The 27,642-nt window shown below is 37.0% G+C and overlaps 1 protein-coding gene across 11 annotated transcripts in view; it reads right to left on the bottom strand.

Moving 5' to 3' along the window:
- TASP1 (taspase 1) overlaps window positions 1-27,642 on the bottom strand; it is a 310,101-nt gene that overhangs the window by 135,970 nt on the left and 146,489 nt on the right. For all 11 annotated transcript variants that reach the window (XR_011494551.1, XR_011494552.1, XM_070485552.1 and 8 more), the window contains one exon: window positions 19,667-19,777. Coding sequence is in view for 9 of the 11 variants with exons in the window: in XM_070485552.1 (XP_070341653.1) it covers window positions 19,667-19,777 (111 nt within the window). In the remaining 2 variants the exon portion in view is untranslated. The remainder of the gene's footprint in view (window positions 1-19,666; window positions 19,778-27,642) is intronic.

Here is a 27,642-nt window from a genome sequence, read left to right as displayed (position 1 = left end):
TGTTTCACTGACATCCATCCTGCATAATTCCTAGTGATTTCATGGTATGGAGATTAACCTTCTAACTCCCTGACCTCTCAATTCCTTGACCTCTTCTCTCCCAAGAATCTTGTCCTCTATGCTATGTCAGCCACTCACTCTTCTTATCATACCATAGTTGTGATTATCAAGCAAGCATCTCATTAACCACTACCCCTAAATTTCCAGTGTGCACCCTGTAGTACCCAGACTCCAAAAATACTTCAACCTGTCCTTCACCCCCTTCAAGTCCTCACTTTGGTCCTTAAGTAGGCTAACATCCATGTTCCATCATTATAATTAATTCCCAGCAGAATGTGTCAGCTATATTGGTCTACTCTCGTCCACCATACTCCTCTGGCAAAACTCCAACCATAATTAAATCCACTCTATGCCTGCACCCAAAAGCTGAATCTGGCAAAAAATCACACTCTTTTTAATTAATAATTACTAACCTCAATTTGGATCCTTAATGCTGCCCACCAAACATCATACATTTCTCAGTGCTGACCTACACTTTCTCATTTCTCCTCCAAGTCCCAATATCTCCTCTCCATCCTTACTCTGCATCTGACCTAGCTTCCAATCCCCTGAGAAAAACAAAAGCAAGCAGAGAGAACTTCTATAAGCCCCCACCACATCTTCTTGATTCTTGCACATGCATGCTTGTCTTCCTTCTGGTTACTGTGGATGAACTGCTCACATTCCTCCAAAGTCAACAGCTCTGCCCATTCACTAGGTCCATGCCTTCTCACTCACTCAAGGACCTCACAACGGTGATTCATCCCCCACCTTCACCACTCCCCCTACACACACAGCATTCATTTGTCTCTCTCCTAGATCATTTGCTCTTAATTTATCCTATACAGAAAAACAAATATATATTGTTTATCTCATATATAGATTCCCTCTCCCGCTATTACCCCATTGTCTTCTTCCTTTTAAGAAAGGAAAGATTCCTTGAAAGTTTCATCTGTACTTACTGTCTCCTATTTCTTTCCTCTCATCCTCTTCCCTTACCCACTCAGATTGGGATTTTTATGCGCATCACTCCATTCAAATACTCTTTGCAAGGTCACCCACAACCTCCACAGGGTGCTAAAGTCCAAGATCAATCTCCTGGTCCTCATCTTACTGATGATTTGGCAGCAGTGTTTGACTTGCTGATCACTCTGCTGCTTGAAGTACTTACTTTACTTGACTTTCAGGACTTCACAAGCTCCCAGATTTTCTCCAGGAAGAGCACCAGCTGCTGCTCCTCAATCTCACTGCTAGTTCCTCTTCATGTCCTTGACTTTAATTTTGCTTTTTTTTTTTCTGGGGAATATTCTCCCTGAGCTGACATCTGTTGCCAATCTTCCTCTTTTTGTATGTGAGCCGCCATGACAGCATGGCCACTGACAAACAAGTGGTGTAGGTCTGCACCCAGCAACCAAACCCAGGCCACCAAAGTGGAGTGTGCTGAACTTAACCACTAGGCAACCGGGGCTGGCCCTCCTTGACCTTAATTTTGGACTCTTCCAGAGCCCTCCAACATCATCTTTTATCTACATTTACCCCTCTGGTGATCTCACATAGTTCATCATTTTAAAACATCACCCACACACTCTTGATTCTGAAATTTATTTTAGCCCAGGCTTTCCTCCTAAACTAGAACTGCAACATGCAATTGCCTAATTAACATTTCCACTTGCACATTTAAATCATTTATTTATTTATTTTTTTTTCCAGGAAGATTAGCCCTGTGCTAACATCCCAATCCTCACCTTTTTGCTGAGGAAGATTGGCCCTGCGCTAACATCCATGCCCATCTTCCTCTACTTTGTATGTGGAATGCCTGCCACAGCATGGCTTGACAAGTGGTGTGCAGGTTTACACCTGGGATCAGAACCAGCGAACTCCAGGCCACTGAAGTGGAATGTGCGAACTTAACCACTGCACCACCGGGCTAGCCCCTACTTGCACATTTAATAAGGATCGCCTGGAACTCTTGATCTTTCCCCCAAGACTTAATCTTCCTGGAGGCTTCTCCACATCAATAAAGAGAAACTCCATTCTTTCAGTTGCCTAGGCCAAAACCCAAGTCATCTTTGACTCTTTATCTCTCACTCTATGTCAATTAATTAGCAAATCATGTTAGCTCTACCTACAAACACTAGCCAGAATCCAACCACTTCTTTCCCTTCCACCGCCATCACGCTAGTCCAAGCCACTATTATCTCTCACTTCATAGTATCTGACTGGTCTCCCAGGTTTCAGTCTTGCCCCTCACCGTCTATTGCTAGCACTCCAGGCCACAACGACAGTGTTAAAATGTAAGTAAGGTCATGTTATTCCTAGTCTCAAAACTCCATGGCTCCCATCTTACAATGGCTTGTAAGTCCCTACATGATGGTCCTCACCATCTCTTTGAGCTCATCCCTAACCATTCTCTCCCTTGCTCACTCTGCTCCAGCCACACTGGTCTTTCTGCTATTCCTCAGCCTCTCCAGACACATTGCTACCTCCTTTACACATGCTGTTCTAGATTATTCTTCCCTTCACTGGCCACATGGCTCTGTCGTTCACCTTTGTATTTTTGTTCAAATGTCACTTTCTAAGAGAGGTCTTCCCTGACCATGCTCAAAAGCTGCAAGCTCTTCTCCTATACTTTCTATCCATCTTTCCCATTTCATTTTTCTCTGTAGCTCTTATTACTACAAGATAGACTACAAGTTTTACCTACTTACTTATTGTCTACCTGACTTGATAAAACATAAGTTCCATGAGGAGATGGACTTTGTTTTATTCATTGCTATACCCCCAGCGCCTGGTCCAATGCCTGAAATATAGTGTATGCTCAAATACTTATTGAATGAATGAATAAATGCATGTTTTTGGAACCACCAAGATGGAGAGGCTTTTCTGGATCATCTAGGCCAGGGATTGGCAAAATCTTTCTGTAAAAGGCCAGGTAGTAAACATTTTCAACATTGCAGACCATCCAGTCTAAGTTACAACTACTCAACTCTGCCATTGTAACGTAAAAGTAGTCATAGACAGTATGTAAACAAATGAGTGTGGGTATGTTTTAATAAAATTTTATTTACAAAATCAGGTGGCTAGCAGTATTTGACCTGTGGACCACAGTTTGCCAAATCCTGATCTAGGTTATTCTGTTGCACTGAGCATTAAAGCCTTAATCACCAATTCTCCTATAAATTATTAAACAGAGGTCATAACTTCCAGAGCTAGAAAGGGCCCTCTAGATCAATGATCATCTAATCCAACCCCTGTGGCAGACAGTAGATGCTTCCCCAGTATCCATTCTCTCCTTCATTCTTACTAAAAGAAGCCCACTTTTGTTGAGGGGCCAACAATTGTGTCCAACTAAGAAACGACATTTCTCAGCTTCTCTGTAGCTAGAGGTGACCACGGAACACAGTTTTGGACAATAAGACACAAAGAGAAGTCACGTGGAGCGCCTTTTAGGAAAAGTCCTTTAAAGAGGGTTGACAGGTAGAACATTCCTTTTACTGTTTACTCTTTCCCCTCTTCCTGTTTGAAATGAAAATGTGATGCCCAGGGAGTGGTGAGAGCCACATCCTAAGGATAGCAGAGTTGGAGGAGAGGAGGAAGCAGAAATGTCGAAGATATTATAGAGCTGGCACACAGGTCGTCTGGATGTCTTATTATGAGAGGAAAAATTAATCTCTGGTTAAGCCATAAGTGGCTTTTAAAGAGAGGCTTTTATAGAGAAAATAAATCTTAAAAGCCACGATAAGTAGCTTTTAAAAAGAGAAAATGAATCATCCAAGATCCTGAAAACCAGCAAGTGACAGAATAGAGACTTGAACTGATCCTGTGACTTCTACTTCAGTAGTCTTTCTCTCATTCCACTCACCTCTCAAAGACAGAATAAAAGATACAGTATTCTAGTCCATCCAAAGTAGACAGCATGTGAATTAGATAAGCCTTGTTCCTATCCAAAAAAAGATCATTTTCCAGGCTCAAATAACTAGGATTTTTATCTAGCATTTTATTTAGCTTCAGACATGGTTGGATCCACATTGTCGATAGCCCCCAAGTCAGTCCTATCACTCACAACCTAAGCAGAAAGAGATAGTTCCTCCACATAGCTTTGGCAGAAAAGCCGAAGGGAGGATTCTGATTGGCTCGACTTGGGTACCGTGCTCATCCTTGAATCAACCACTATAGCAGAAGAATGACTATTCTGATTGGCTTAGACTGGGTCACACACTCACCCCTGTGGCATGGGTGAGGGGTTAGCCCCACCCAAATGGGGTGTGAATGGTTCTTCCCAGTAAAAAAAAGGGCTCTGATATCAGAAGATATGGGAAGAGGAGTACTGAAGTGTGTGCACACACATACACACATCATATTTGTACCTACCCTAGAAAATTAGTAGATGTAGGTTACAGGTTTAGCTCTCTGACTAACTAGATGCAGGTCACTAGGTTGATACATCACTTTTGGTTCTGAGTTTTCCAATCATTTACCAAAAGGAGATGACTCATTCAACATTAGCTTTAAGTATCGAAAGATGGACTGAAGCAGGTATTTGAAAAATCTTTGAAAAGTACAAGTGCTACAGAATTATGTAGGATTATTATAATAAGTGAATAAATGCAACTGATATAAAAGGAAATAGGAAAGAGATTCTTTCCTACTTCATCCAAACCTATAACATCTTTAAAACATCTGTACCTATGATAAGCACTATAAAAGGCCTCTGATCACAATCTTCCCAGACCACAAAGATAGGAACTCCTGTGCACCACCTTCCTGAGACTACTAACAGACCCACAATGTTCCCCTCAAAAATTACTTGCCTCTTTCTATCCTCATGCCTGTTCTAGTCACACCTCCTCACTCTGCTGATCTTTAAGAATCAAAACAAAAATTTTTTAAAGTAACCATAGATATATAGTTTCAAACTGTAAATGACTTGGATGAATTGACACACACATGGTCATTTGCTATGGCATCTGTTTGCAATAGCAAAAGATTGAAACAACCTAAACGTCCACTAAAAGGAGACTGGATAATAAAATTATGGCACATCCATACAATGTAATACTATATCACTGTTAAGAAGAATAAAGACACTCCTTCTGAACTAATTCAGATAAGATTGCCTAGATATATACAGTGAACAAAGCAAAGAATTGGTATATAGATCACTACCATTTGTATAAAAGTCAAGAAAAGAACACACACAGCACAGGACACATAAATGCAGGGCTATCTCTGGATGAATACTAAGAAACCAATTACCTTGATTGCCTCTACAAAAAGGAGCTGGGTTGCCTGAAGGACAGAGTGTGGGAGAGACTTCTCTCTGTTTATCCCTTTGTATCTTTTGAATCTTGTACCATGTGAATATACTACCTTTTTACCAAATAAATAATAGACCAATAGTATAATACAGCATAAACATTATGGAAGGACAAACATACTACCAGATAATATAGATCTCTAATAACCAGGCACAGAGTTTGATGCACTTGACTGCCAGAATAATCAACTCTAAGTTTAATAGTCTAACACAATAGCTGTGTTAACATAGGGTAGTATGGCATAGGCTAATATAATATAGCTGGAATAAAGAATCACCCTGCCTTCCCCTACCAACTTCACGGTGGGGTCCATGAAGCACATGGCCTTCCAAAATTTGAGCAAACTCATGGTGCTATTAGCAAAAACAGACAGAGGATGAGGTGACTAATTAGGTATTCAAACAAAAGTATCCACTCCATTTATGTATGTCAGTATGTATATAGGTACGTGGGTGTACACATACACACATGTAAAATACAGTTTCAAAATAAATGAGTGCCCAGATTTTCAACATACTCACCATTTCACAAATATTCACCGAGGATACACAAGGAACAATTTAGGAGTGTTACAGCAACAACTAACAGAAACCCAGACCTACTGTGACTTAAACAAATTGGAGTTTACTTTTCCCCTCTAACAAGTAGTTGGGAGGAAAGTGGCTTTTGCATTTGTGACAGGAGGTCTACAGTGTCAAGGCCATGATTTCTGTAAGTCACCTGTCTATTCCCTCATAGCTATAAGATGGTTGCTCTTACTCCAGGCATCACACTCATATTCAGGGCAAGAAGAAGGGAAAAGGGGTGATGTTCACTCTTTTTATCAAGAAAACAAAAGGTTCTCCCAGAAATCCTCAAGCAGACTCTTGCTTGTGTCTCATTGGCTTGATCCATATTGTATGGTTATTCCTAGCTGCAAGGGAGTCTTAAAACTTGAGTATTTAGTTTCTACGGTCTATGTAATAAAGGCAGACAAGAGCAAAGCAGGTTAAAAATGACTACTGGACAAGCCAGCCCACAGTATGTGCCACAAATATCTGATAGAGTGCAAAAGGTGACATGTAGAGGTGATGAAGTGTGACTCCTGACAGTTAATATTCTTTATTGCCTGCCTGAAGAATATTTTCAAATGTGACAATATGATGGATTTTAGATTGGATACATAAGCTGAGAAGTGAAAATACTGAGGGCGTTTCATAAATCCAAAAATACAGAATTAATCTACAAGTCATATATTTATATTTATGTGCTTCCCTATTAAAATGTAATTCTCCTGCCAAATAAATGCATATCCAAGAGCTGCACACATTTATTTTCCGTACATTTCTCCTTAAAAATAAGTTTTCATTTGTTTAATGAACTATGCTATAATTTTAATTAATTTCTCAGGATCTACAAACCAGTTCTGTTCCCTCAGCTTTGTTAAATGGTAAGGTTTTGTTATAAATTAACTAAAGTTCCAAAGATTTGCTACTTTTATCATAAGCTTTCCTACAAAGAAAGTCAACTACCCTACTAAGTCACCCTCAGCTTATAGTGCAAAAGCATTACACACACAAATACTATTTTTCTGAGCCATTTAAATGTAAGTTTCAAATATTATAACTCTCATCCCAAATATTGCAGAAGATACCTCCTAAGAACAAGGACATTCTCTTACCTAACCACAATAATATTATCATGTCTAAGACTATGAATAATAATTCCAATTAAGACTATTAATTAGTAATATTTAATTAATTAGAAATATTTAGAAATAATAAATATTATAATTTCAATTATTAAAATTTCTCCAACTCTTAAAACATATTTTTTAAAAAATCAAATGTTTTTGTTTAAAGTGCTGTTGCTTCAGAATCACTCAACCAAAGGGAGTTTTCACCTATATCATTTTTATTGGTTGTCAGTCAAGTGGTATTTCGGTTAGATTCTCTAAATACAGGTTTCTGTATTTATAAAATAGCCACTTGTTTTGCACCTTTGTATTTAAACAGTACAAAACACAACAAGCTCTCCAGAACATTATATTTTAGAGGAGGAAAAGAAAAGGAAAGGCAGACAGGCAGGATTATTTTTGACCTTAAAAAAAAAACCCTCTAAAACACATGCACATGCACACACACACACACACACACAGACTTAGAGCAAACACGTTCAAAATTTACCCAATAATTACAATTATGGAAGTCCTAATCACAAATTCAAATAGTGAAGCCTGCTACTTGATTTAAGTGTTTTAAATAAATATAAATCTGCTACTTAAAACAAAGAAGATACTCTGAGCTTACCCAATTTGAAACCAAAAATTAACCCAGAAGTGAAGTAAAAATAGGAAATCATCAGTGTCATTAAGCTTAAGATGGACAATGTGAGAAGCACTCAGCAGAAGCTGCCCACGATTAATGCTAATGAATGGACTGAGTTTTACCACATTCATAAAAACTTAAGAATAACGTTCTTTACATACACTCTGTTCCTTCCTCATGAATATGTGGCTTTCACAAGCTCAAAAATCATGGTTACTCTCAAATATCTGATGCCTTTAAAAAAATTACAATGAAAGGAAGCCACTTTATAACCATAAACAATTCTAAAATCTATTATGAGCATTATAACAATTATGGATTGATTTATTTACCCACATCCACCAAGTGTAACTTAAGCCCTATTCAAACTCATTAGTCAATATACTGTACAACTCAGCCTTCAGCTTCATATGATTTAATTTTCCTATCCTTCTGGCAACATTATAATTATGTGCTCTGAGTTTACTGTAACTAATATTAGTGGTTTCCTCCACATGCTCACACACTAAAGAAATAGAAAAAAAAGCTTTTTGAACACCTAATCAGTACCCTCAGGAGAAAAAAAAAATTTGCTAATACGGAAACAAAGACCTTTATTTTTCTTTCTTTGTTTCTTTCTATTCTGTATGGGACGAAATGAATTCCTTATGTGGTTTTAATTACATCCTAATACTTCATAAACATCTTTTAACATAAATTCAAAATAAAGTACCTATTGTAAATAGCACAGCAGCTCCCAATTCTGTGATGGCACCAAACTTTAGAATCAAGTGCACGGTCCCTAAATCTGGCCACCTTTGAAATCAAACACACCAGCCCAAACTACGGTTCTTTTTAAAGTAACATGATACTGTTTACAGAGTTGTTTTTATGGCTTTTTCCCCCTTTTTTTAGTATTGTGCTTGTTATTTGGTTTCCAACCAAATGATATTACCAAATTATTTCCAGTTATCAAAATTTGGTAGCTAATTTAAAGGGTCTTTTCTTTGTTTCCCAAAAGGCCTGAGTGAATAAGAAGATATCTGCTGTTGACACAATCAACCTCTGCTATTTAAAAAACTCCAAGTGTCCAAAATACATGGGATTTCCAGGCTCTAGGAGAAGGCTAGAGCTCCTGTGTGAATAGGAAACCTAGGCCACAAGGAGAAAACTAACTTGAGCTGTGAATGCACAAAACCCTATAAAGTCACACTTCTGCTGCTGGCTACCCATTTCCACTTATTCTGATAAATCCATCTTGTTAGTCTGCTGCTAATCAATTCTGTTAGTAATTTACTACAATAACAAGTTTTCCTTTTTTCTTATTTGTAAGAGTGGAGGAAGAGAAAAAAATTATTGAGGCTGCCCAGAACAGGCTGATCCAGTTTTCTCCCAAGATTCTCCTTTAGGAACAATGCATCAGCCATGTCACAGAAGATAACTCCTGACTTTTCTGTAAATTGTGATGACTCTGTTTCTTACACTCAACATGCACTGAAAAATCAAATTTAGGTGTTACTCAATTTAACAAGCAGATGAACTATTTATTTTCAAATGATAATTGCCTGTGGCAATAAATATGATTTTTAACCTATCATTTAGCCAAATAATAATAATGATGATGTCTCAAATTTGTAATACTTTCAACAATTCCACTGAGTATTTAACTAATCACTCTTTTTATTCTCGAATCTCCTAGCCTTCCTGCACAAGCTTTCAGCATCTTGTTTTAAATAAGATATATGATTACTTCTTAAGCCTTTATTTAAAAAAAAGAGGCCACTTTAAGAGGTGTTTCAGAGCTCACCACAACTCCCCAGAAAGAGACAAACAAAAAGCATTCAATTTTGCTATCAGCAAAAAACGTTCTTAAGAACATTCTTGAAGGCCCTTAGAAAACTACATTCATTTCTAAAATGACTGTCATTCTTGTAGCCACTTGCTTTCTTTTCTTTTTTCCTTTTGCCCCACTCTACTCACTCACTTAAATTTACTCTGATTTGGAAAACTTCTATACACTTAAGAATATTCTGGGATTATACATATGTATCTTATATTGTGTGGAAAGAAAAATATGATTTATTTTGGAACTTTGTTACCCTCTATGAGATGTACTCCAGTTAAATAAGAAAAAAGATAAAAAGCCAAGTACTAGTCTTCAATAAGCTTGTGTATTAGTACATAGTTTAAATGCAAAGTCATGGATGCCAGTCATCTATCGAACTCTAAGCCCTCTGGCTTGTCACCAAAGACGTTAGCTCAAAGACTCATTTCTGGTCCTCTTTCTTTCTTAGCTGCTCAGTGGAGTTCTTCTTGTCTTACTCTGCCACTGTACAAGCTTGAAAGTTGATTTACATCCTCCTAGTGCCTAAACCCAAAAGCTTTTTCCTGATATTCATTTACATCTCTAAACACATGGAACTCCCTTGGTTATGTCAAAAAAATTCCTTCTGCCTCAGGTTTCCAGATCAGTGTCCTCTTCGGTTGCATCCATTCTCTCTCTTTTCTATCTCCTTCACAGGATACTCTTTCCACCCACCCAAAGACAGACATCCTCCAAGGTTTTCACTTTCAGCTCTATTCTCATTCATTTCATTCCATAAATATTCTATTTGTTAGACACTGTTCTAGCTGCTGGAGATATAACGATGGGGGAAAATAACAGTTAAAATCTCTGCTTTTACAGAATTTATGCCCTGTTGAAGAAAGATAAACAATAATAAACAAATATGTATAGAATAAACCAAGAAGTGCTAAGAAGAAATATAAACAAAAGTAGGACGGTAGGAAGAGGAGAAAGCATTTTATTTATTTATTTTTTTTTCAAGGAAGATTAGCCCTGAGCTAACTACCGCCAGTCCTCCTCTTTTTGCTGAGGAAGCCTGGCCCTGAGCTAACATCCATGCCCACCTTCCTCTACTTTATATGTGGGACGCCTACCACAGCATGGCATGCCAAGCGGTGCCATGTCCGCACCCGGGATCTGAACCGGCGAACCCCAGGCCGCCGAGAAGCGGAATATGTGCATTAACTGCTGCGCCACTGGGCCAGCCCCCAGAAAGCATTTTAGATAGGGTAGCTAGGAAAGACCTCTTTGAGGAGATGACATACAAGCAGATCTGGCCTCCTTTGTTGGATCACCCATTCTGTGGAAGACATCACAAGTTATGAAGACAAGCCCAAAGTCTCAACTTCCCTCTCAAGCTCCAGCCCCATATATCCAACCGACTGTCTTCCTTACATATACCTCTATATGCCAAAATGGTCAAAATCAATCCCATTGTCTCTACATGTCCAATGTTCCATACATGACTTTCTATTAATCTCTCATTGGCGTGCAATTCCAAGTCTGTCAGAATCAAAACTCTAGTTATTTTGATGCCTCTTTCACCACATCTGTCACACTCAATCAGCTGTCAAGCCCCAAAGATTCTCTCTTTGAGAGTCTCTGGTATCTGACTCTCCTTTCTGTTTTATCTAATTCTGCTTCTCTAATTGCCATGGCCCTCAAATTAGTAGCTTTGCCTACAGGGTCTCTCTCCTCCCATCTATCCCACATCATAGCTAATACTCGACTGCCAAAGACTTATGTGGCTCTCCACTATGGTAAGTCCAATCTTTGTTCTGTCTTGTTTTTTCACTTGTATTACACCATTCTTAATATACTCCGTCCACTTGTTAAATCAGATCACTTGCTGTTTACAAAATGAATCCAAGATTTTCCCTCGTGAAGGCACCTCATTCATGATACTTTCCTTGGTCTATCATACATGACACATCTTCTTCTGCTTCTTTTGAACTCTTCTGCCTTTCCTACTTTATCATACTAAGAGTTTAATCATGAAGTTTTTCATAAAACATAAAAAGGATATAAGTAACAAATTTATCAAGTATACTAATAGAATAAACATCCATTAATCCACTCAACAACCAGAAAAATCTAACACTACCAACACTGTTGAGAATCCCAAGTTCCTCCTTCTCAAAGGAAACTAGTCCCCTGAATTACTTCTTGCTTTCTTTTATAATCTTACCATATGTGTATGTATAATTAAACCGTGTTTGGTTTTGCAAAATTATATTAACGGTGGCATACTGACTGCAGTCCTTTGCGAACTGCATTTTTTAACATAGTATTATGATTTATCACAGCATTATGATTTTTAAAGGTCATCCATATTGATGTGTGCAGCTGTAACACATTCACTGCAACATAGTCTTCTCCTATTGATGGACATTAGAGTTGTTCCCATTTTTTGCTGTTAAGAAAATCAATGCTGTAAATGTTCTTGTGTATGTCATCTGGTATACATGTATATACCTAGGACTGGAATTTATGGGTTGTGGGGTACATACATGTTCCACTTTTCATGATAATATCAAATATTTTTCCAAAATAATGATACCAATATTTTTAAAAAATCAATGTCTAAAACATATTTATTTCATATTTTATACCTAGTGATTCTAACATCTAAAGTCTTTGGTAGTCTGGTTAAAGTTTCTGTGGACATACATACTGTCTCTCATGTGTGTGTTTTATTCTCCTTTCTGTGTGTTTTACTTATTTTAAGGTTTCATTTGGGATTCATATTTGAGGACTTCTTTGAGATCTGAGTTGAAAGAGCATTCCTTCAGGAAGGATTTTCATTTACTTCTGTCAAGCCCCTGGGAGCTTCTGTCAAGCTCCTGTCACACTTCATTTGGAAGTGTGATTTTTCCTATTAGTATTTTGTCCAGCATTGTTAGATTACTTGTAGTCAACAGGTTCCAGGATCTTCATTTCACAAAAATTGCCAAGAATGGAAGCCCCACATTTCCCGAACTTTAGTATGGAACTTATTGCATCTTACATTTTACTTATTGTGCATTTGCCTTTTTTCTTCTCCTAGAATGCAAGTTCCTTGTTAGCAAGGCTTTTTTGTTTTATTTATCTCTGCATCTCTCACAGTAGCCAGCAAAGTACATACATGGTTTTCAAAGAATATTTGTTAATTAAAAATATGTTAAAAATTTTGAAAGTATAAAAGCCCAGGACTCAAGAATTAATGATGAATAATGCTTTGGGGGATGCCTAATTTTTTGTTCTCCTTATTTTCCAATTTGGACATGTTAGTACCAAAGGCTAAATATCACAGCATTAATAAGAATGGAAAAACACCTTTTATTTTTTAATAGATGAAACTAATACACTCTCTCATGAGTCCCTCATAAGATAGCTTCAAAGGAAAAAGATGCTAGTATTTGAAAAAGAGAAGTGTACATAAGAAATATGAAGAAAAGTCTTATAAAAATCTAAAAATGCACTGGTGAAGAGAACAGTATATTTTTAAAGTTTTCTAAATTATAAAGAAATTCATGAAACATAATTGACAATCTCAGGTAAGAGGTTAAAACGCATAATGACGATGTACTTCTGTTCTTCCTACAAAAGCTAATGCTCATGGATTATCGTAGTTTTAGCTAAGAATTTGGTCATTAAAAGAAAATACTTATTGAATATAACCTCTCCATTTGGCAGAAAATCACAAGAGGGGACTCCCTTCAACCTCAATTGTTGATGGCATTCTGCATCTGACAGTAAACCTCTGATGGCAATAACAGTGTAAGAACATTCCTGTAAGGAATAAAATAAAAGAACATAAAGCAAAAAACACTTTTTTTTAATCATAATACTACAGACCACACAGAATCTTTCAACAACTGATAATACCAACTTAACTTAGAAATTCAAAGACAAGAAAAGGGAAATTTGACTTTTACAGATAACATTTTATCAACCATTATATTTAGTAGAGAGCAGAACCAACTAAAAAATGTACTGTGACATTACTTGTTGAGAACTGGGCAGGAAGCTATAATGCCACCCTGAAGTTCACATACCACAGGTGCAGCCACAGTTTGTATGAAAAAAGAAAAACTCATGAAACCAGGTTCATTCAAAAATAACCATGAATAGGAAAAGTCACATCTGAATCACTGTAAGAGGTTTTATATGTGTGTGTAATCATTTAAAAAGCACAACTAAAAAGGAAACCTGTTTATTTCTTTTCCCTACTTAACTAAGCATTCAGTCTATAATCAGATGGTTAGCATAAAGTATTATTAAGGCACTATTTTTACAGTACCCATTTTTATGGGTTTTGTATGTTACATGAACAGTGGTTTTTTAAAAAAGGCAAGAATTGTTGCCTTCCTACATTTTATGCTTCCTATATTAAGTCAAACCAAAGCTCTGGTTCTTGGCATAATGGTAATGCAAGTGGAAACAAAAACATTTCAATCTTCATAATGCCTTTCAATTTTCTCTATTCATTCTATCACATTAAAGTCTCATTTATCAAAAATAGCTTTTTAAAGAATTCTACATTTAAGATAATTTCAGAGTTTGCTTCAAATTGCCAAAGAAAATTTATTTTAATAAGTTACTGACTACCTTAGAAGAAATACATAAAAACAAATTATTTAATCATAAAAGTAAAATTCATTTTTTAAAAATCCCTTATTACTGCAGAAGGTCACAGATATCAAACATGCCACTACTCAAAAAAAGGCAGTTAGGGTTATTTTAAAATTCCACACAGATGGTTATTGCTGTGGCATTTTAGAATCTTTCACTTAAGGTACTTTCATCATTAAAAAAAGTTAAATGCCAATTAAAAGAAAATCACCTAAACAGTACAACAGAAAAAGTGTCAAAGCTATGAGCGGATAATTCACAGATTAATACAAGAGGTCAAGTTATATGTGAAAAGTTCCTCAACCTCACTTATTATGAAAAGCCAAATTAAAACTGGAAAGCATTTTTTTAAATCCATGGTTTTAGATATTTTTAAAAACTTGGTAAATAACCATTGAAAAGGAATGTGGAGGGAACTTCCAGTTTCCAGTGTACCATATAGGGAACTTGGAAGTCACCACTTCATCCTAACAACAAGTAAAAAGCTGAACAAACAGAAAACTCAACAATTCTTCCTAGATCCATCAGAGAAATGAGGTCACAAGGTAAACAACTGCCCCAAAAGTTGGAGAGAGAGAGAGTTAGATACAGAGAATCACAACTTACCAGAGCATTAACCCATGAGCAGAAACCTTCGCAGGAAATAGTGCTGGGGAGGAAAACTAGAGCTGTAACTGAAGAGCTGCTGGAATCTCAGTGGACTTTTGTGAGTTTTACCTCCTGGAGCTCTACCAAGTTCTCACAGTAAAGACTGGAGAAAAACTCCCCCATGCTTCCAGTAGGGGGAGAGGAAAAGGAATCATTTCTAAATACGACAGAGCATTCTGTTCTTGTTAACAGGTCTGCCCTCAGGAGAAACTATTTTACTAGAGCCTAAACTGCTGGGGTTTCACCAGAGCTTAACCTCTTTGGGAAATAGTCAATTCTAGCCAGCTCTAACCTTCCACATGAGGGAAAGGAATGGCCATGAAACACAGAGGCACTTGAGAAGTTCATAGTCCAGAGGCACAGGCTCACTAAAAAACTGAGACCCAATCATAGGACTATATAATGCTTCCCCTCCCCAACACCTCACCACCACATTACTAAGGCCTATTTACCACAGTTCCTTTTACCCAGTACATCATATCCAGCTATCAAGAAAAACTTACAAGGCATACTAAGAAGCAAAAAACACAGTTTGAAGAGACAGAATAAGCATCAAAAACCAGATTCAGATATGACAGAAATGTTGGAATTGTCAGACAGGGAATTTAAAACAACTATGTTTAATACCCTTAGGGCTTTAACAGAAAAAGGAGACAACATCAAGAACAGATGGATAATGTAAGCAGAGAGATGGAAATTCTAAGAAAGAGTGAAAAAGAAATGCTAGAGATCAAAAACATTGTAAAGGAAATGAAGAATTCTTTTGATGGGCTGATTAGTAGACTGAACATGCCTGAGAAAAGAATCTCTGAGCTTGAGGATATCTTAATAGAAACTTCTAAAACCTTCTGAAAAAGGAACGAGAAAATGACTGGAAAAAAACCAAAAAAACCTGAACAGAATATTTAAGAACTGAGGGACAACTACAAAAGGTGTAACATAAACATAATGGGAATACCAAAAGAAGAGGGAAAGGAACAGAAGAAATATTTGAAGCAATAAAGACTGAGAGTTTCTCCAAATTAATGCCAGAAATGAAACCACAGATCCAGGGAGCTCAGAGAACACTAGGCAAGATAAATGCCCAAAAAACCAGAGCCAGGCAAATCACACTCAAAGTGTAGAAAATAAAAGATAAAAAAAAAAAAAAATCTTGAAAGAAGCCAGAGGGAAGAAACACCTTACCCATAGAGAAGCAAAGATACGAATTACATCTGACTTCTCCTCAGAAATCATGGAACCAAGACGAGAGTAAAATAAAATATTTAAAATGTCAAGAGAAAAAACCACCAAACTTGAACGCCATAGCCTGCAAAATTATCTTCCAAAAGTGAAGGAGAAATAAAGACTTTGTCAGATAAACAAATATTGAACGAATTTGTTGCCAGTAGATCTGACTTGCAAGAAATGTTAAAAGAAATTCTTTTAAAGAAAGAAATTGATACAAGCCAGAAACGTGGATCTACATAAAGAAAGGAAGAGCATTAGAGGGGGAATAAGTGAAGGCAAATAAGCTTTTATTTTTCTTATTCTTAACAGATCTAACAGATAATTTTTTCAAAATAATAACAGCAACATGTATTTAATTTTGTGTGTGTGTGTATATATACATATATATGCTTACATATGCATGCAATGACATAAGGGATGAGAGGGAGGAATTAGGAATATTTTGTTACTATAAGGTACTTGAACTACCCATGAAGTGGTATAGTATTATTTGAAAGTGTACTTAGATTAGCTGTTAACATATATTTCAAACTCTATGGCAACCACCAAAATTTTTTTTTAAAAGACGTATAATTGATATGCTACAAAAGGAGAAAAAATGGCATCATACAAAAGACTCAATCAGAGTGTAGAGAAATATGCATTCACGGATGGTAAAATAATATAGACAAAAATTAAAGACAACTTGAATCTCTCTCAGTAGGGGAATGAATAAATTATGGAACCATGGAATACCAGCTATAAATCTATATAGACTGACGTATTAGGAGAACCAAGATACATTAAGTGAAAAGTATGTTGCAAAACAATATATTAGAAATCTTCTTCTATATAATTGTTTAAAATGGTGAGTGATAAAGACATAGATGGAATGAGACTATAAAGACACCAATCAAATTGTCAGCAATGGTTCTTTCTGGAAAGAGAAATGGGACTTGGAGTAAACGGAAAGGGGATATTTGTTTTGATGATTATATAAAATTTTTCTACGTATACACTGCAATGAGAATCTCTAGATATATTATGTACGGAAATCTTTTTCTAAAGAAAAAACAAAGGAAGCGAGAAAGGAAAAATATGGTGATGTCTTTCCACAAAACCAAAGAAGTGGTTGATAGCTTACCTCAGTCACCGCCAGAAAGGATTTCAACCAAATCATTTCAAATAGGAACCTGAGATCCACCATTTACAGTTCTAATTTATAGTTTCAATTAAAAATTAATTTGATTTATAACTGTATTTTCACACAAATAGTTCAGATTAGCCTGTGAACTAAACCAAGATCAAATAGAATTCTGGAGCTAGAATGGACTTCAGGGATCATCCAGATCTGCCCCCTCATTTTACACAGGAGGAAACTGAGAACAAAGAGACTGGTCCTAAAACAGACAACTAAGTTTACCACCAGTGCACTAACAGAGGAAAGACCCCAACTTCCTCGCTCTTAGTCCCGGCCAATTAGTCTTAGTCCAGTTTCTTTCATTCTAACTACTTTGTAAATATCATCTGTGGCTCCTGAAATTTTTCATTTTCTAATCCCATTTCCACATCACCTGATTAAAAAGAACTTCAAATTTACAGGTTGAGTTCAGTACAGATTCATAGAACTTAGCATAGTGAAGAAACTTAGAACTGTCTCTTGTCTAACATTCTCATTTTGTCTGTTTGTTTGCTAGTTAAGTACAACAGCTTAAGTAACTTGCTACGTCCAGTGAGTCAGACACAGAGTTGAGAGCAGAACCCAGCTGTCCTAATGCCCAGGATATTGTTTTTCTAGATGATAAATAAATGACAAGTAATAGGATATACTGGAGTATATGAGGAAGCCATTTGACTGAACTTGTTTTTCCAAAAGGGGCTGACATGGTCATTGAGCATGCATTCTATATCTGCTTTAAGTATTTACTATGTCCCAAAGAACAATGCCCTTAAAGAAAAAGATGTAACTCCCCCCACATCAGCATTTCCTTAAGGATAAGCATCTCTCCCTAAACTAAGGATTGATTGCTGATCTGCTACACTCACCTTATGACCACCCACCTTGCGACCACAGACCTGCTGTGTTCACTGAACTGCTGTGCTGGCAAAGCAATCTCATGACTACGGTAAAGGGACATTCCAATCATATATGATACATGCTCTTTGATGGTATATAACTACTCTGTACACCCCTACTTCTTTGGAGTGCTCCATTCCTTTGTGAAAGGATTCTCCCAGGCTATATGGTCCTCAGGGTCTGAGCCCCTTCCAAGTATGTCCTTCCTTGGATACTCTCTCTTAGCTCTAGAGTACCACATAGAGTTTCCTTATATCTTAAAGTTACTTTTCCATTGTAGTTAACAATTCCCTATATTAAACCACCCCTGATTAACCTAATGTATGGTTTCTATTTCTTGATTGGATCCAGAGGGCTACATCCTCCTAGTCTCAAAATCTACCAATATTTCCATTTTCTCCACTGATGCCTCCCTCAAAATCACCATTTCCTTTCCATGGCCTGGACCATTCCCAGCCCCTAATGTCTCTCTTCTATAGAGATGGTCTTGGACAAGCCTAGATCTACTCTATAAACTTTCCCCCAAAACATTAATTTATCTGTCAATTTAAGAACATGTAAGGGTTCTTTCCTTGCTATCAGATCAAATATGAACTCTTACACTGAGATTCTAAGACCTTCTGTGACCTGGCCTCACTTGGCCAATCGAGCCCCAATGCACATCAGGAATACTTCCCTCCAGGTAAGAGTCATGCACGTGTCTAGCCCTTGCCATGCCTAATTCCACTGTCATGTCTGTGTTCATGCTCTTTCTTCTCCTCCTTTCCCCACTTATCCCAGAGCCTTCTGGGGCCAGTTCTAAGAGCCTGTCGTCCATGAGTCCTCTTAGTGGTGATTTCTTCCTACATTTTTGTCTGTGTCGTCCTCACCACATAATTAGCACCTCATTATATCCTGTATAATTCTCTAACTGGAGTTATGCCCCCAGATTAATCATGTGATACTCTTTCTCTAATTTGTGTGTTCATGGCTTATTAACCTAACTTATTTTTACCTATGCTTTATATTTCTCATACAATTTCACAAATCTTTTCCATAGCAATAAGCTCAATGTTAAATGATGGGAAAACCAGACTACGGCAAATAGTTTTAACCCAAAGTAATAGTCATGTATAGGACCACTACCAGACTATACAAAACCTTTCTACAGATTAGAAAAGGCATCCTTTCCTCCAAACAGATGCAGCCTCACATCAGGTTACATGGCTTGGCAAATGGAACCCAGGTAGGATATCAACTCAACCCCATACAAGTGTATATAGCAGCAGTGGATTCGTGAATACAACACTGACTTTAAAAAAAAGAGTCAAACTGTATTACAAAAAACTTTCAAAGGAGGTAGTCCCTTGAATTTTGTTTTAGTACAATTTTATTCTACTGCATGTCACTCTAATCCTAGACAATGTCTCACAGCTTGGGCATTAGATTAGTTATATGGCAAATTTCATGCTGTTGTAGGTATTTTGATGGAATTTCTTTTCATGACCAATATTAATTGAGAGTCTAAGTCCATCCTAGACCCTGGAACCCAGGTGTAGTGATACAAATGTGGTATCTGACTCATGGAGCTTACAGTTCACTGAAATGATCTATATTTAGAAGGAAATAATTTTCTTTATGTTATACTTACTGATAAACTTGTTTTGCATAGTCTCCAACAGAGCTTGGTGAGCATCTTCAGCTTGTAAAGCATGTGAACATTCTCTAGCCAATATAGTGCGCACAAGATGCTCTCCACATCCTAGAAATCCAAGGAAACCAAGAACGGATTAGGAAAAGCAGTACTAAACATCCTTCTTGTCTTACTAGCATTAAAACACCCTTACACACCACTTAAGAAGTAGGTGTGCTGGAGAATAATTCAGTGATGGATGAAATGATTTCTATGAGCAATCTAGTAATTTTAGTAGTAAGATTTGGCAGAAACTAAAGAAACGTGACTGTCTAATCTCAAAAGGAAACAGAAAAATAAAATAAAACCCCTTTTTCACAGGAATTATTTACAAAATACAGTAATTTAGATTCTCTACCTAGGAATCTCCTAGAGTTCTGTCTCATTTCCATTGTTAGGTAACTACAAAAAATTCTGTTTTATAACTATTTGTTCATATTCAGTTGGCCTTAGTCCCCCATTTTCCCTCTGGCATCCCACACACCTGAGAGCATAGGAGAAATATAGGCAGCCAAGGGCAACCTGAATCTCCCCTACATACTTTTCATTGCAATGCCTACCATACATCAACAGCTGTAAAGTGGACTTGATAAAATAGCACCTTTCTCACCTCTTACAGTAATTTACATAGCTTTCAGGAGTCAAAATTCTCTGTAGCTCTGAAGAAAGAGTGCATTTTCAACCCCCTGAGGTGAACTTGGAACATCAGACACACTAAGAAAGGGTAGGCACAGTGACAGTGGGAGGCACTGCCTAGAATTCCACTACAGTTTCTACCTGTTAAAAGTAGAAACTGCCTGCAAAAGTAGAAGCAAAAGAAATTTCATTTATAAGCTAAGTTCAAATAAAAGATTTCTGAAGGAAGAGCCTGATTTTTTCTTAGAAATACAAAATATAAAAAAGCTACTTTGACAAACATTAGAGGGGTTAAGTCTACTTTTAAAATACTAAACGCCAGTTGAAATGCTTTTTATATATAAAACCGTTTTAATTAATTAAAATGTCAGTGTCCTCTTACCCAAATGAGAACAGAAGACCTTTACAAGGTATCTTTTATATAAAAACATTTTTCCATTAAAAATGATTCCTCCTCCAATTGAAATTCTGCTTCCTGTCTCTTAAACAAAAACAGATTCTTGCCAAAGGTATTGCTAGTTTATTAGAAAATGAAGTCCTCTGTTATTTCACATAACAGGTAAAGGGTATCAAATAATCTAAGCATCTACTGAGACTAAAGGAGAAGTATCACTCAGCTCTACAGTCAAAAAAATCACGGCAGGGGCTGGCCCGGTGGCACAGCGGTTAAGTTCCCATGTTCTGCTTCAGTGGCCCAGGGTTTGCTGGTTCCGATCCTGGGTGCGGACATGACGCCACTCTGCAAGCCATGCTGTGGCAGGCATCTCAAATATAAAGTGGAGGAAGATGGGCACAGATGTTAGCTCAGGGCCACTCTTCCTCAGCAAAAAGAGGAGGATTGGCAGCAGATGTTAGCTTAGGGCTAATCTTTCAAAAAAAAAAATCATGCCAAAAGAAAGAGCATCTACAGGATCCACTCAGATTCCCTAACAGGACCAGGGACAAAGAAACATTTTTTTCATGTCATTAATCTGCACACAGATATGTGTATGCTCACACACACACTATACTGGTAAACGGAGAGGGAAAGTTCTTAGTAATCAAAAAGAGTGCCAAAAATGTGGGCTAAGATTATCAAATGAAACAACCTCTTTTAAATAATGCCTAAAAATTCTTAAATTCATGAAACCTAACCCAACACAAACTGATATGATACACAGTTCTCTGTTTGGCTAGTATGTATTATGACAGACATTAGGTACTAACAACAAATCTCCCTAAAAAATATTATCTGTAATTGTTAAATGATGTTGGTGCCTTTCATTTCAGAAATTTTCTCTTCATATGTAGACCTCGCCTTCCCTCTCCTCTTCCCTGCCCTTCCTCTGCCCACCCTCTATATATACATGCACACACGCATATTCACATCTGTGTATATTATGTATACACATACAAAAAAATATACACTCTGCCAAAAATACAATCCATTCAAAAAGTTTCAAATTTTTTTTACATCACCTGATGTTCTGCCAGAAATAACTTCCCTTTATTTTTTTGGTAAAGTATAAATGTAAACATTCTTCAAGATCTAAATATCTCTTTGTGAGTATCTACACTTAGAGGAAGATCTAGACATATAATTTAATATGTAACTTCATGGGCAGGATTACAGTGATCACTATTTTGTTAAATTTTTGCAACATTATTTTTATGATCAGAAAAAAACAACAATAAAGCTAACAGAAAAGAAACCAATTTTGACACTTATTATGTAAAGACACTGCTAAGTTCATGAAACTCCATAAATTTTAATTCCCTTTGTGTACATATTTGATGTCGAATAGTGAAATGTTATACTTTAGAACAATAATAATTGTTAGGAAATTGGCATTTTATAAGCTAAATGAGTGTTCAGAAGGTTATGTACACATGCCTCAAGTCAAACAGCTAAACCACATGAACTTAACATTACATAAAAAATACACAATATGTGTCAGAGACTTTTTCTTCTGTTGTTATACAAGAATACACAGAGTTTTCCAATGATTGATTTTTACAAGGAACTTTTAAAATTATGACTTCTATTCTGACATATATCATTCTGCCATATATCACCTCTAACATAAAAGCCTCGACACCAAAGACTTTGCAGGTTCCAATCAAAAGAAAGTTTGACTTCAGTGGTTTTACCCACAAAATTCCAAAGTTTCTTAGAATATACTGCCATATAGCTGAAGTGTGATTCAAAGGCAAACAGTTCCATTTTTTATTCGCAGATATTGGAAATAAGTCTTTCATTACATCCTCCATTTGTCCTTACTCATGAAAGGAAGAGTGTATTTATATTCTCAGATCTTAGCAGAAAACATGACTATATACAGAATGACGACCTAACAACAACCCTTGAGTAAAAGTGATAAATAAGTTTCAAAAGAACTTTAAAAAGTACACATTTATTTACCATCAATAAGAATGACAACTGAATGGATTGAAACACATAAGTGAATTCATAACTTATGTTTTAAAAAGCATCTGTCACCTTTTGAAGATGCTATAGAACCATTTCACTACTGTGAAAACTGATAAATTAAAGAAAACAACTAAGCATTTCTCCGTCCTTCCTATAGAAATTGTACAGAAGGTTACCAAATAGTTTGTGAAAGAAAATTTTCTCCATTGAAGTATCCCAGCTAATAAAATGAAGAAGAAATTAATAGAACTAGAATATAACAATTTGTAACCTATAACGTAATAATTGATACAGGCAAATCATCAATGGCTGCTAATATCACAAAAAGATTCAACCAGATATTCTGTCTCTCTTGATAAAATTACACCTTTGTAGTCTTGCTCCACACCAAAAAAAATTACACCTGCATCTGATCAAGTCTCTAAATTCAACTATCAATTTCTAGAAATAAAGAGTATCTGCAAAAATACTACAGTTAGCATCATACTTAATGGTGAAAAACTGAATTGTTTCTCCCTAAGATCAGGAACATGACAATGATGTCTGCTTTTATTACTTCTATTCAATAATATACTGGCAGTTCAAGCCATTACAATAAGGCAAGAAAAAGAAATAAAATGCAGAAAGATCAGAAAAAAAGAAACAAAACTACCTCTAATTGCAGATGATATCATTGTTTACGTAGAAAATCCCAATAGAATCTATAAAACAACTACCAGAAGTATCTCTCCAGATTCTTCCTATCTGATTAGTAGTCTAGGGCAAAGGTTGGCAGCAGATAAGTGCTGGTACTTACCAGTCCCCTAAATGTGGACTTAATATTCATTTCTTCCCCCATTCATTGACTCACCAGATTGTTACTGAGCACCTACTTAGTGCTAGGCCCAGAGGACAGAGTAGTTGGCAGGCATGGTGCTGTATATTGTCAGATCTCCCCAAAAGTGCTGCGGACCTCTCCCTGCCTACTGAGTACACAGTCAACTGTCACTGTGACCAGCCCAGATGCCAGTGCTCTGACTGTGTATCCTATAGACCAACCTTAGGGATTCAGATGAGAACCGTGGAGTCAGCAGCAAATCTAGATATTCTCACAACCTGCTGAGAGCCAGTCTCTATGACCAGCTCATCTCCTGTTGATCCCAACCCTTAGCTCAGCCTCAGCTCACTCTTTCCCAGTGTGCTTCCTGTTGCTGAGACTCCAGTATGCCCCACACCCAAAGACTTCAGAAGTATATTACACTTCTTCTCTTATGGGGATCCTTAACCTTTCACAACCCACAATGAAGATAAATTCACAATAAAAAATTACAAACCATACACACACACACTCACACTTTTAAAATGGAATGAGTAGGCACAAAAAACACGATTATCAAACCAAGAAGTGATAATAGAACAGAGTTTGATGAACATTTTCAGTAAAAAAAGATAAAGTAAATATTTTTGGTTTTGCAGGCTATATTTGACTCTGTCAGATATTCTTCTTCTTTTATTTTTGCAACAATCCTTTAAAAATTTAAAAAATAATTCTTAGCTCATTAGCTATACAAACAGAAGTCATGGGCCAGATGTGGCCCACAACTCAGTATTTGACTAGCCCTGTAATAGAATAATCTGTAGCACACAGATAAAAAATGAAGAGAGATCATAATTTTTAAAAACAGGGCAGTACGCAAGCAGTGGCTGGGGTGAGGTATGCAGATTTTTCAAGGAACCAAATAAAACTCTTCAAATGAAAAAAATGTTTAAAACTCAAGACAAGAGAAAGAACTAGAACATATATCCAGAGAAAACAACTAAAAAGCAGCCTAGAACAATAAAGAGAAGGAAAATAAGGATTAAGAAACCTGGAGTGTAAAATGAGAGTATGTAACTTATTAACAGGCATTTTGGAAGAGAGAAGAGAAAGAATGGGAGACAGGGCACTAATATTTGAGAAGACAATGAATAAGAGTTTCCAGAATTTAAGTTATAAGGGAATCTTTAAACCAAAGATACATAACAAGTTCCAAAGAAGATGAATAAAAACAACTGTCCTTATGTATACCATAGTGAAGCTCTGGGCCGAAGGTAAAAAGAAAAATATTAAAAACTAACCATAATAGAAAAGGAGGATCGATAGAAGTGACATCAGCATCATGGCAGAGTAAGTTGTCCCGCTAATCTCTCCCCTCCAACATACAATGAAAAGGACATTCACACTCCAACAGAGGACATCCAAACACAACACAAAAAAATGTCAGAGAGACCCACGCAGGCATACGAGGGAGGGCAGTGGAACAGGGTAAGAGAAAACTTCACTCCCTCTCCTAAAGACTGCAATCTAGGACCACGGGAGGCCTCCGAGAGGGAAGGAATGGGCGAGGGGACACTTGGTGGTGGGAACATCAAGGATTCCCCAGGGCCCTTGCAGCCTAGAGGGAAGCCCTCTACTGGGGGGAAGCTTTCATGGGCGGGGGGGGGAGGGGTGATCTCATCAAGCCAACACCCCAGGAGAGCAGATGGTAAGAGCAGAGGGAGAAAACCCCAAGAGCATAGAGGAGAAAGCGCCCCTCCTCCTTCCCACTCAGCACAGACTCCAGCACCAGGGATCACGGCAGAATGCAGAGGTCACAGCATACAAGGCTCTTAACCCCCACCCAGTGGCAACAGGCAGTAACTGCAACATAACACCACCAGGATGTGAAAAAACAGAGACGCTCCATCTAGCAACATTAAACATTATATTAGATCTCCAAACCAGAGAGCAAATCACAAGTACCCATAAATCAGTCCTGAGGACACAGAAATATGTAATCTAAATGACAAAGAATTCAAAATAGCTATCATCAAAAAACTCAACAAATTAAAAGAGAATGTAGAGAAACAATTCAATGAGTTCAGGAGCTACTTCACAAAAGAGACTGAAACTATAAAGAAGTATCAATGAGAAATATTAGAGATGAAAGACACAATGCAAGAAATAAAACAAAATATGGATTCCCTGAATGCTTGAGCAGACATCATAGAGTAGCGTATCAGCATAATCAAAGATAGACATGTTGAAATGTCCCAGATAGAGGAGAGAGAACAAAGACTAAAAAGAAACAAAGAAAGTCTCCAAGAAATAGCCGATTCAATTAGGAAATGCAACATAAGAATTATAGGTATGTAAGGAGAAGAGAAGAATGGAGCACAAAGCTTGTTCAAAGAAATAATAGCAGAGAACTTCCAAACGCAGGCAAGAAGATGGAAATCCATGTGGAAGACGATACCAGATCTCCTAAATACGTCAATGTAAAAAGACCTATTGCAAGGCATATAGTAGTAAAACTGGCAAAAGTAAATGACAAAGAAAGAATACTAAGGGCAGCAAGGAAGAAGAAAATAACCTACAAAGGAAGCCCCATCAGACTTTCAGGGGATTTCTCTGCAGAAACCTTACAGGCTAGGAGAGACTGGAATGACATATTCAAATCATTGAAGGACAAAAACTTTCAGCCAAGAATACTCTATCCAGTAAAAATATCCTTCAGATATGATGGAGAAACAAAAACTTTCCCAGACAAACATAAGCTAAGGTAGTTCGTAGCCATGAGACCCCCTACAAGAAATCCTCAAGAAGGCACTCATACCTGAAGAAAAAAAAAGGAGAAAGGGGTTACAAAGCATGGAGTAAGGAGATAAATAGGTAGACAGAATCAGAACAGGATAGCAAATACTCAAGTATAGCATTGAAGACAAAGGGAAGGACAACACCAAAAACAAAGATAATCTTGTCATTTTAACCAGAAGCTCAGAATACAAGATGGAATAAGATGTGCGGAAAAACAACTTAGGAGGGGAAGAGGAAAGACACTGAATGCGTTTAGTCTAAGGAAATAAGAGGCCATCAAAAAATTAACTATCTTATCCACGAGATTTTGAGTGTAAACCTCATGGTAACCACTAAACAAAAAAGCAGAACAGAAACACAAATAATAAATAAGGAGAAAACAAAGAAACACAACATAAAAAACTACATAACTTGACTGGTAGACCAAAATACACAGGACGAGAAACAAAGGAAATGCAGGAGAACCAGAAAACGAGTGATAAAATGGCAGCATTAAGCCCTCATATATCAATAATCACTTTAAACGTAAATGGATTGAATTCTCCAATAAAAAGACACAGAGTGGCAAGATGGATTAAAGAACAAGACCCAACATTATGTTGCCTCCAGGAAACAAATCTCAGCTCCACTCACAGACACAGGCTCAGAGTGAAGGGACGGAAGATGATACTCCAAGCTAATGGCAAACAAAAGAAAGCAGGGGTCACAATATTTATATCAGACAAAGTAGACTTCAAGACAAGTAAAGAGAGACAAAGAGGGACAGTATATAATGATCAAAGGGACATTCCATCAAGAAGAAATAACACTTACAAATATCTATGCACCCAACACAGGAGCACCAAAGTTCATAAAGCAACTATTAACAAACCTAAAAGAAGATATTAATAATAACACAATAATAGTAAGGGATCTCAACACTCCACTCACATCAATGGATAGATTATCCAGAGAGAAAATCAAGAAGGAAACAGTGGAATTAGATGAAAAGCTAGACCAGGTGGACTTAATAGATATATATAGAACACTCCATCCCAAAACAGCAGATTACACATTCTTCTCGAGTGTGCACAGAACATTCTCAACGATAGACTACATGATGGGAAACAAGGCAAGCCTCAATAAACTTAAGAAGATTGAAATAAAAACAAGCATCTTTTCCAATCACAATGTTATAAAGCTAGAAATTAATTACAGGGAAAAAGCTGAGAAAGGGACAAAGATGTGGAGGCTAAACAACATGCTATTGAACAAGCAATGGATCATTGAAGAAATTAAAGGATAAATCAAAAA

Source organism: Equus asinus, chromosome 15 (assembly GCF_041296235.1).
Source record: "Equus asinus isolate D_3611 breed Donkey chromosome 15, EquAss-T2T_v2, whole genome shotgun sequence".
NCBI lineage: Eukaryota > Metazoa > Chordata > Mammalia > Perissodactyla > Equidae > Equus > Equus asinus.
The sequence above is the reverse complement of the archived record's forward strand: the minus strand, read 5'-3'. Positions and strand labels throughout refer to the sequence as shown.